Consider the following 11,169-nt stretch of genomic DNA (forward strand, 5'->3'; position numbering starts at 1 on the left):
TCAATGTACAAAATTGGATTAAAAAAGGACAAAAAAACCCCACCTCGAGTTAACCTGAAATAGCATGATAGTCATGTAATCGGGTAATAAAGGGTGTGCTAACCCCAGTGAACCTACAAAATCCATAGCCCAAGTCATGAGAACAAGATAGCCCGATTTAAAAAAAAAAAAAACCATTAAGCCAATTTTTTTTAAAAAATAATATTGAACAATGAAATTGAAAAGAAAATAAGTCAAAAAAAAAAAAAAGATGCCAATATGCATTAACTCTTCAAATTCATGACCTGAATCATTAGAACAGAAAATACATGAAAAAAATCAAGAAACTCAATCCTTAGCAAATCAAACATTGAATGATAAAATTGAAAAAAAATCTATTATACAAAAGATTTAAAAATAGTAATTAGAAGAATAAGGAGAAAATTTGAAATAAAAAATAAATTAGTGTGTAACTATAAATTTTAGATTAAAGGGTGACAACAAAAAGAAAAATAACTTTAACCAAATCATAAAGAAAAAAATCAAAAGAATAAGAACTGAATTGAAAAAAAAATTGTACCATAAATTTGGATTGAGGTATGAAATTGAAAACCAATATAAATTGCACAAAAAGGTTAACAAAAAAAATCAGAAGAATGAGGATAAAAAAAAAATATTGCAAATTTGGATTGAAGAATAAAATTAAAAAAAAATATCAAAACTTTACAAAAGGGCCAAGAACAAAACCGTCCCTTGGAGAATCACACCTTCCTTTCTCTTTTGCCGCTTTGATCTCTTGTGTTTTGTTGCCAGTGTGAATTTTCAATTCCGATGTGATTATAAATCAAAAGAAAAAATAAATTGAGGGGCTAGTTTGAAGATTTTTAGGCATAAAAACCAAGGAGAGAAAAAAGAATATGAAGGAAAAAAAAATCATAATTTTATTATTCTATTAGTAGAAACTAAAAATATTTATATTGTGAATTTCCCCATTCGCTATTAGCATAATTATTTATATCATATAACTTGTTTTTTAGGAAATTGTGAATCTCTAAACCTCGCCTACTAACTTTGTTAGGAAGAAACCTCGAGATTTCTTAAATCTTATTTCAGGCATTGTCACATATATAGCCAGAGCGATCTTATTTATCATCATTGTGAGTTATCAAGATATCAATGATTTTTTTTTAACATGAGAAGTATAACTTAACTAATCAGGTTCTAGATTTACTCTGTATAGGTTATCAGTTTGAGTCCCACAAATTTCAGGGTTACTGAAGGCTTATGGTTGTTAACTTCAAGGTCCGTGAAATTAGTTAAGATATGGGTAAGTTGGCTCGATTATCCATGTTAATAATAAAAAAAAGATATTAATAATGTTTATTTATATATAATAAGATATCAATGATTACCTCCGAAATAAATAACTCTCCAACTTGGTATTAAGTTCTTACAAATTTAATTGAAATGGAGCATTAATATGTCGACATGCACGTGCACTCTGCCTGCATCACATAATAATCAAGATAATTAGCAGAGCTTAATTAATTACGTTAATGAAGCTACCTTCAAGCTACCAAACCATATGACAATACATCGACATTGACAAGCTTGCCCCACGATGGGGTTGTCGATGAAAGAACTAATAGCACGATTTGGACTTACATTGATGTTTTATTCCATTCCATTCATTTTATTTTCCCCCACCCATCAACAGTCCATATATTCATTTCTTTTAAATTAAATTATTTTTCATGTGTCAACACTATATGATTTATTATTCTCTCAAGTCTCAAGCATTTAACATAATTTTATCGACGTTTATAAATAATATAGTAGACTAAATCTACGTAACTATTTTATCATTAACACGCTAGTTGAAGCCTTTGTATACTTGATTCTTTTCTTGTCACACCCATCTTATCATTTGCAATTTAGTATTAATATATAATCATATAATCTATGTCTACTGTACCTAAAAGTTGGCTCCTGCCAAAATCTAACCGTACATCACCTCCAGAAAAATATTAAAATATTTTGCAAAAGAACAGTGAAATATTAAAATAATCATAAAAGCTTTAAAATTTCAAGAGTTGTTATTGTTATTTTTATTTGAAAATATATTAAAATAATATTTTTTTATTTTTAAAAAATTATTTTTAATATTATTATATTAAAATAATCTGAAAATATTAAAATAATATTAATTTAAAATAAAAATATTAAATAATTTTTTTTTAAAATAATTTTAAAATATAAAAACAAATAATATCTGAGCAAATTAAAGAACAGAAGCACAGGTGCATGAACACCACTCCCATAATTTCTTAACCAATTATTGGAGAAGGAAAGAAGTGGGAGGAGTATAACAAAATTGGAATTAGAAAAGCTTAAGCAGTGTAAAGTCGCGTGTAACAAAATAGTGAAACAGAAGCCAAATTCACTGTGCCAATATACAGATCTTTCAATTCATCTCTACAGTGTAATTATCATTTTAATCTTCTAAACAAAATTAAATCCTTTTGTTTTGGAGGCATTTAAATCTTTCCACATAACTAATTAGTCGGATTGGTCGAGGGTAATTATATTTTTTAATTTCTTAAACACAATAAAATAACTTAATTATTTTCTTAATAAACAATTTTAAAGCTGGAATCCAAGAGTATTAATGTCTTTTTATTTTTTAGATACAAAATAATAACTTTACCCTTTAAATAATAAATAAATAAATTATGCATCCAAAGGTATTTTTTGTCTTTTCACTCAGTAAATAAATCATCGTTCATGGGTCTTTCTTGTTGTTCTTCTTTTTTCCCTCCATCCCTCAAAAGTACAGTTTGATACTTTTTATTATTGGTGTTTCAAATTTAGATGTTATTATTTATCCTTGGTCTTTTTGTATTTTTTTTTTAATTTTATCATTTAATCTTAATTTATCATATATTTTTTTTTCAATTTTCTCCTTATTTTTTTTATTTTAATTTTTTTCTTGTCCCATTTGTAATAGTTTTATTGATTTAAATTCCATCATTCAATCCAAATTTATGGTATATTAAGTTTTATAATTTGGTCCTTATTTTTTTTTATTTTCTTATCCTTTTGTTAAAGTTATTTTTCTTTTCAATTTCACCCTCCAATAAAAAAATTATAGTTGTCCTCAAATTTATTTTTTATTTTGATTTTATCCACATTCTTTTAATTGCTATTTTTCTTATTTAGAATACTTATATGTGATTTTTTTTCTCCAATTCCATCATTCAGCATTTGATTTATTAAGGATTGAAATTCATGGATTTTTTATATATAGTGTTTATGGTCTAATGACCTAGGTTACAGGTTTGAAAAGTTAACAAGGGTTAACATTTTTTTTTTTTGCTTATTTTCTTTTACAATTTCATCGTTCAACATTAGTTTTTATTTTTAATTTTTTTGTGGTTTTCTATGATTTCTTATCTATCATATTATCCTGATCTCATGATCTAGGACACGATCTTGGTGGGTTAGCCTAGGCTTGCTTGCCCCTGATCGTCCAGGTACATGTCTATCATGCTAACTTCGGTTGACTTGCGCTGATTTCTTTTTATCCATTCTTTACCTAGTTTTATCATTTCATATTATTTAATTGGCTAAAAATTGAATAATATTATTTTTTTTGTTCTTGAAAAAAGTTTTTTTTTCCCATGTTCTCATGGTCACTTTTTTTTTTCCATTACTATCATTGTCAATTTTTTTCATATAAATAAATAAAATCAGTTTATTTGACTAGTCAAGGCTATAACACGAGTCATGGAGTTTTTTTTTTTTTTTTAAAAAAACAAAATCTTACGACACCTCCACATTATTTTTTATAAAATTAGGGATAACTACAATAGAGTCCATAATCCATATAAATCATCCTAGTCCCCCCTCAACAGAATAGACCTTGCCTCATATACTTGGTTGTCTCTACATGATGTCTTCAAGCAGAAGAAAAAATGATCCATTCATAAAAGTAGAAGATGATTTTCATGATGCTAACAACCAAAATAGCTAAGCTTTGTATCAAATGTTTCCATTTGAAGAGAGAAGTTTGATGATGGTGGTTTTTTTTTTTTTTTCTTATTGAAAAAGTAGATTGGGTCTTTTGAATTGAGAGACTAGTTTACTAAGGTTTCTAAGATGTTTCTTATGTGTTTTTATATCATAATAAATTTTTAAAAAATAGAATTTTAAGCTAAAAACACCATAACACTATTTTGTAGCCACCTCTAGATGGTTGCGATGTAGGTTAGCAGACAACGTATTGTTTGTACTTAATATTATTATTTTTTAAAGGTTGATGAAATGTCTTCAACACCTTAGAAATTATAAAACAAAATAAATAAATAAAAAAGAATAGGTGTGTGGGTGTTGTCTATAGACCAAAGCATGTTAGCCTTCTTCTATATGGGTTAAGCACTTGACTTAACCCCTCTTTTTTTTTTTTTTGTCTAAAAACATTATTTAATATGATAATTCACCTAATCATTAAATTCAATATGGTTCTTAAATAATATAATAGGTTTTTATTAGAATATCAACTATTGTTTTTGCAATTATCACAAACTTTATTTCACATATATCACAATCAAAATTAACTTATTTTCATCCATGCACTTTTAACAACCATAACACAAATTCTTAGGCATTTTGCATCACATGAATCACTATGATGATTTATACCATTCACATTTACACAATCTTATTAATGCACACACTTCCCTTTTTCACTAAACATTGTTATTAATTCACAAATTACTCTCTAAACAAGTCATATACATCACAACTACTCACTAATTAAAACAATTTTGCATTTCTCTTTCAAGTTCACATAAACCCTAAAATTCAATGATTTAAAGCTTTTTAGTTTCGGATGTTAATTGGCCAAATTAAATCATTCGCATGTGATATTTACAACCCAACATCAATAAAATCAACCCAAATCAACATGAAAACAACATGTTTAAATCAAAATTTCTAGCTTTCCTTCATTCAATACATATAGTCATCTTAGGTATACTTTTAATGAATCATATAAAAACATCCAAAATCAATCTCAAGCAATCCTAGCATCATTAAAATATTAAATATCATACAATGTTATCAAATTACTCTTTGAACCCCTAATATCCTACATATAGTCAACCACAATAGAGATTAATTTTTCAAAATTAATTTCAATTTATCCATAATTACTTTATATCATAACCATTACCATAACAAAACAACCAAAGAATTAATCAAATATTTTTTCCCTATCAATATAAACAAACCCTAGAATCTTTAAAAATAAGGATTTTCTTCCCCTCCACCAAAAACATGAAAGAATAAGAATTTTCTCTCTCTTTATCACAATCTTCTAACCTCTCTCTATCTCTCTAGTCTTGTTCTCTTAGTAGGACTTCTTAGAATCACCCCCCAAACTAAATTTTGAGAGAAACATGAGAAAAATAAAGAAAAGATAGAAGAGTTTCAGGTTTTCTTTTTCTTTTTCCATCGTCAGTAACCTTTCATTGATAAATGAGGGATATTTTTGCTTAATTACAACAATGCCATTTTTAATTGTCCTATGTGTTTGTTTCTATCAATTACCCCACCATTGGTACTTTTTGTGTATTGATTTGTTATTTTATTTTGTCCAAGATTTCTAAGCTAATTTACTAGGGGCTTAACCTCTAATCATAATAGTTTTTGCTCTTAATTTATTTAATTTTGTTAAGAATTACACTATTTAATGTTGACTTATAATTTTGGGTGGAGGGTTTACAAATTCACAATCAGTTTAAGTCTTTCTTACAAGTTTTTTCAATTGTGGCCTTCTATATCGATTTTTATGATTAATTTTTTAAAATGTTTTCAAGAAAGAAAAAATTAAAAAAAAAAAAGATTGAAGTGTAATACAAAGAGAAATCTCATGGCCAATCTCAAATTCTATAGTAAAAGTTTTGTTTATTACTTTTTTTTTTTTTGTAACTCCACTATTCCTTTAATTTTTATAATTTTACTTTAGGTCTAAAAATTAATTTTCTTAGCATTTCAGTCACTGAGTTTGAGATATAAGAGAAAGTCTCCAAAAAAAAAAAGAGATAAAGTTGGTGAATGGTCACTTTTTAACGATGAAACTCACCATTCTTGGTTTCAACAAGTTCCATTCAATAAGAAAAGTTCAATGAAGGTGGTTTTTCCTACAAAATATTTGAAAACATACATCATATTCCATTTAGATTTTTTTAATTTGGTTGGTTTTTGTTATGTTTTCTTGATGGTGTTTTTGGGATTTGTAGGTGGTTTATGGAGATTGTTATAGTATTTTCAAGGTGTTTTAATGTGAAAATTGATTGAAAATGGATTTTAAAGCCAACACCCTCCAATTCTTGATCATCATAATGATAACCATATTTTAGGCAGTAGCCTAATACGTGACAAGTCACCTATCACTGTAAATAATCTATTGCTCGCGTAATTAAAAAAAAAAAGAGTGGATGACACATCATCCACTCATTTGAAAAAAAAAAAGAAGAGAAAATAATAAGGACCATGTTATTAAGGTTGGCTTGACGCATTAGCACTTGACCTCTTTTTTTTTTTATCACTTTTCATTAATTGTTTATATTTAATCAGCTTATTTTTAAATAGTGATTGATATATTTTATATTTTTTAGTTGAATGCTATTTCAAAGAGATTATTTTGATTTTTCCTATAAAAATGTAAAATAAAAAGGACAATCGATGTAAAACATTTATATATGCATTTATCTTTTATTTTTATTATGAAGATTATCTTCCTGCTTTAATATTTAATTAGGGATAATAACTGTTTTTAGTTCATATATTTATTAATTTATTTTATAAAGTATAAATAACATCCTTTTATTTCTGATTTAAAAAAAATTAAGAATTAGGCTTTACAATTTATTTCAGTTTATTTTCTATAAAGTTAACGCAATCTCAAACAAACATTGTAACATTGGGTTGATGCTTGATTTTTGAGCGCTAATATTTTTATCATGTAATTAAATAAAAATAGTTTTGAAAAAAAAGAAAAAAAAGTTATTAAACCTAATTGAGTCCCTGAGTTGGGTCGCAAGTTTGACATATTAACACGAGTCGATTCAATATGTTATTGTATCAATGTTTTTTTTTTTTTTTAAATATCATCTTGATTTTTTTTTTGAAAAACCAAATCTTGTTTTTACTTGTTATCCAGATTGTATTTGAACAAATCAAGTCAATTTGATAATGTTATTGCAACTTTGAAACAATTTGATTTGAAACCAGAGTAAAAAATTGAATCGGAAAATTTCAAAATTAATAATTGAGTTGGATTTAATAATGTTGTCAAATAGTTTTTCGCATCGCCGAAACCAATTATCTAATGACTGCTATTAATGATACAGAATATCCAAACGGTACTGAAATCATCAATTCAACTGTGCTAAAGGGATTTGGAGTTGAAATTATTGTAGGTTTTGTTGTGAATCTTAACCTCGGTATAATTAATTAAAGGAGAGAGCAATCATGTTCAAAATTTAATCATATATACAAACACCACATTTTTCTTTTTCTCTTAACATGCATGATGATGTCTTCACAAACTCTAATTTCATTAGCCATATATATATATATATATATATATATATATATATAATAATAATAATAATAATAACTCCAATTTCTCACTTAAAAAAACAAGGATGAAAAGGATTGTCCTCTATTGTCAAATTAGGCAACATTAGGGGAAAAATGAAAACAATAGGATTAACATATATGAACGTCCGATCCCCTGAAACTTTTCCGTACACCAGAAAATTATTAGGCTTGATAAAGTTTATTATAGACTTAAAAATAGATGAAATAAAATAAAAATAAAGAGTAGGACAAGAAATCATATTGAAGGGACCTAAGGATCTCATCAATAAGGATATATTTTCCAACAAAATCTAGTGACTCCTTTGGTGGGACCCTTCTAAGATTTGCTTGCACCTTTTCATCTCTATATTTACTTACCAGTTCTGCCTTCCAGTCTCCCTCCTCCTCTCTCTTCTTCAATTCTTCGTAAAATATTTGTTCTCGTTGCAGTTTTTTCCCCCCCTCCCAACTTCTGCCACTTATTTTCTATTTTGAAGTAATCTTCATCTCCCAACTTGCCGTTTAATTTTGATTTTCTTTAGCTTTTAGCCACAATATTGTATATTTGTGATAACAGAAAAGAATTAATATTAAGTTGTCACAAGTACTGACAGCTTTTGTGCACCCCTTGAACAATGAAGGAGAGTGGTCGAAAACTTGGTGCACTTTCGCCATGCGCAGCATGCAAGCTTCTTAGGAGGAGATGTGCTCAAGACTGTGTGTTTGCTCCTTACTTTCCAGCTGACGAGCCTCAGAAGTTTGCCAGTGTGCACAAGGTCTTTGGTGCTAGCAATGTCAACAAAATGTTACAGGTTTAAATCCATGCACCCGATCTCTTTCTCCACCTTCTTTTTTTAATATATATAAGCAAGCAAAATATTATGTAATGTTCATATTATTCGAACTCTTTCTAGAAAATCTTCTCTTTTTTCCCTTTTAATTCTTTGGAAGAGGCTGAAGGAGCATAATTGTGGAGAACATTATTGTTATTTGGTACATGGGAGGGCCAAGCACGATCGAGAAGGGGATGATGATACCAGAATTTAGTGAAAATAGGGAGAAAATAAAACATAAAAACTATATTAAATTAAAATTTCAGGATTTTGCCCCCCTAAGGTTTCAAAATTTTCAAAAATCTCAAAATTTATAAAATAAGCCCCAACAATATATGAAGTCCCGTCCCCGTTTTACAAAATCTCCCTCATGTTTAGAGATTTACCATCCTATAGTTTACACACACACACATAAAAGTTAATTATCTGTAATTATTTGGGATATAAAGCATTCAAAAAGTAGAACAAGTCTTCTCCCCCACATAATTTTCTCCTTTTGTTCGGTTATATTGGTTAGTTTCAGTTGGATAAAGACCCCACTACAAGTAGGATTCCAATTCCATAGTCTATTTCAAAGTAGGGAACTGTTTACCATTTGATTCCTTAATTAGTACATAAAATTAAGAGAATAAAGGATCCCAATTTAATTAGCTTTTACCTTTTTTTTAATTATTGCATATATATGTGAAATCTAGAGGATAAAGTAAAGGGCTTAATCTCCTCTTTATGACCACTAGCTAGTAGTTAGCTTTTTGGATAAGTAAGGCTAAGCTTTTGATTTCGGAATTCTCATTTTAACCAAAAAGAAAAAGAGTTGTCTATCTATCGATGCATTGTGTGTTAAGGACATAAAAGTCACATTGATAGAGAGATGACACATCAGTCCAAAAGAGAGTTGGCTGGCTCTTTCTAAGCATATAAAATCTTTTTAGAATAAACAAAGTTTGAAACTTTATTATATGAAGAGTAATTAAATATAATATGACATAAACGAAATGTATATTATCTTACAGTAAAATATAAGTTAGTCCCTCTAGTTTTAAGAAACTAACAAGCTAGTTTCTCTGGTTCAAAAAGTCTTATTAAATCTCTACATTTTCTTGTAATTTTGTAATGTAGTCTTTCCTTATTAGTTATCTACATTTTCTTGTAATTTTGGATATTAGCTGAAAAGGGAGGTAAATTGAGGGGTCAGCGCTAATCAACAATCTAGAGATTTTACCTCGTTCTTTCCAAACCTAAAGGAACCAAACCTGTAATTTCTTAAACACACAAGAACTAAATGACTATAATTTAATCTTTGTTATGTTCTGTTTTATTACTTAATTTAAGAAGAGCGTGGAATAAAATTATTAGTTCGAACAAAACACAACAATATTGTTTCAATAACTGAACGTAGAGCATGTGTGATTTGGAAAAAAAACAATCAAGTATATCAACGCCCCAGTCCAGCACGCTAGCACGAAAAATCCTGACGTTACATGCGTCAAAGGAAAATAAATACTCTTGATTAGGTTGAAAAATGTTTCGGTTCATTAAGAGGATCTTGAAATTTACATAATTTTCCTTTTCTCTTTTTCAAATGGGGAATATAAATTTAGGTTGCTTAGTATGATAATGTTGGGGCGATTTTTCATGGTTTAATCTTCAGACATTCATTATGCTTGTAAACATATTTTGCTTCGTTAGTAGAAACATTTTTTGGTTTCATTAGTCTCCAAGGTTGGTAATTTGTGCAAATATTTGCAGGAATTACCTGAGCACCAACGAAGTGATGCAGTAAGTTCCATGGTGTATGAAGCAAATGCAAGGGTTCGTGATCCAGTTTATGGTTGTGTTGGTGCAATATCATCTTTGCAGAGACAAATTGATTCACTACAAACCCAGTTGGCACTCGCACAGGCAGAGGTAGTGCACATGAGAGTGCGGCAATTCACTTCTTCTTCCAATTATCCAGGAGCCATGGACATGGCAGTTGACCAGGCCACCATGGGAGAGTCCCTGTGGTCATGCTAGTTTTTACCAGGCCACCATGGGAGAGTCCCTGTGGTTTTTACCTGGCCACCATGGGAGAGTCCCTGTGGTCATGCTAGTTTTTACCTGGCATGCCTGCCTGCCTTCCCTTTATTGCTATATATATACTTATTGATTTTCATGGGCGCCTAGCTTGCATTATTGTCAGAACTCTGTCGTATACAGTCCTTTTTCTCTTTGCATCTTTATGCACATATCTACCCGATCATGGGATGTTGCTGCTAATGATCATTAACCATATTGTAAATACTTGGAAACATATAATCATAAGTTGTCCACTAGTCTAGTTGAATCTTGTACAGCACTCATTTGTCTTCTTACCTCATGTCTTCTACCAGATTAATTATTGATCCTTTTTTATTCATGATTTAGTGGTGTTTGACAGTTTTATAAGTGGGGCAATGTTATAAATGCTTTGTGATTGAAATCCGAGACTTGAAAAAAACCTTGCTGGTATAAGATTGAATTAATTATTGCTGGATAAAAAGTAGATTGGTGATTATAATTGTTTAGTTTATATTTGTTGTAACTCATTTTTGGGTCCTCACAAAAAATAAAATAAATAGTCAAACGAGATTAGAAAAAATAACAGCAGGTAGAAGCGCTCAGAAGATGTCAGAAAAATTAGTCAAGGAGGTTAAAAATACAAAGATGGATTTTTGACAATATATTCTTG

The 11,169-nt window shown here is 28.8% G+C and overlaps 1 protein-coding gene across 1 annotated transcript; it reads left to right on the forward strand.

The window, feature by feature from the left end:
* Nucleotides 1–8,029: 8,029 nt before the first annotated feature.
* LOC118049717 (LOB domain-containing protein 4) lies at nt 8,030–10,857 on the forward strand. Its single transcript, XM_035059797.2, has 2 exons — nt 8,030–8,438; nt 10,209–10,857. Exons 1-2 carry the CDS (start codon nt 8,262–8,264, stop codon nt 10,473–10,475), a joined length of 444 nt encoding a protein of 147 aa, XP_034915688.1. The 5' UTR covers nt 8,030–8,261; the 3' UTR covers nt 10,476–10,857.
* Nucleotides 10,858–11,169: the final 312 nt, after the last annotated feature.

Source organism: Populus alba, chromosome 7 (assembly GCF_005239225.2).
Source record: "Populus alba chromosome 7, ASM523922v2, whole genome shotgun sequence".
Taxonomy (NCBI): domain Eukaryota; kingdom Viridiplantae; phylum Streptophyta; class Magnoliopsida; order Malpighiales; family Salicaceae; genus Populus; species Populus alba.

What these genes read in the sequence shown, in the direction of transcription:
- LOC118049717 (XM_035059797.2), top strand. Translation starts at nt 8,262, where the DNA reads ATGAAGGAGAGTGGTCGAAAACTTGGTGCACTTTCGCCATGCGCAGCA. An exon ending in ATGTCAACAAAATGTTACAG is followed by an intron (nt 8,439 to 10,208) that starts GTTTAAATCCAT and finishes AAATATTTGCAG; the next exon opens with GAATTACCTGAGCACCAACG.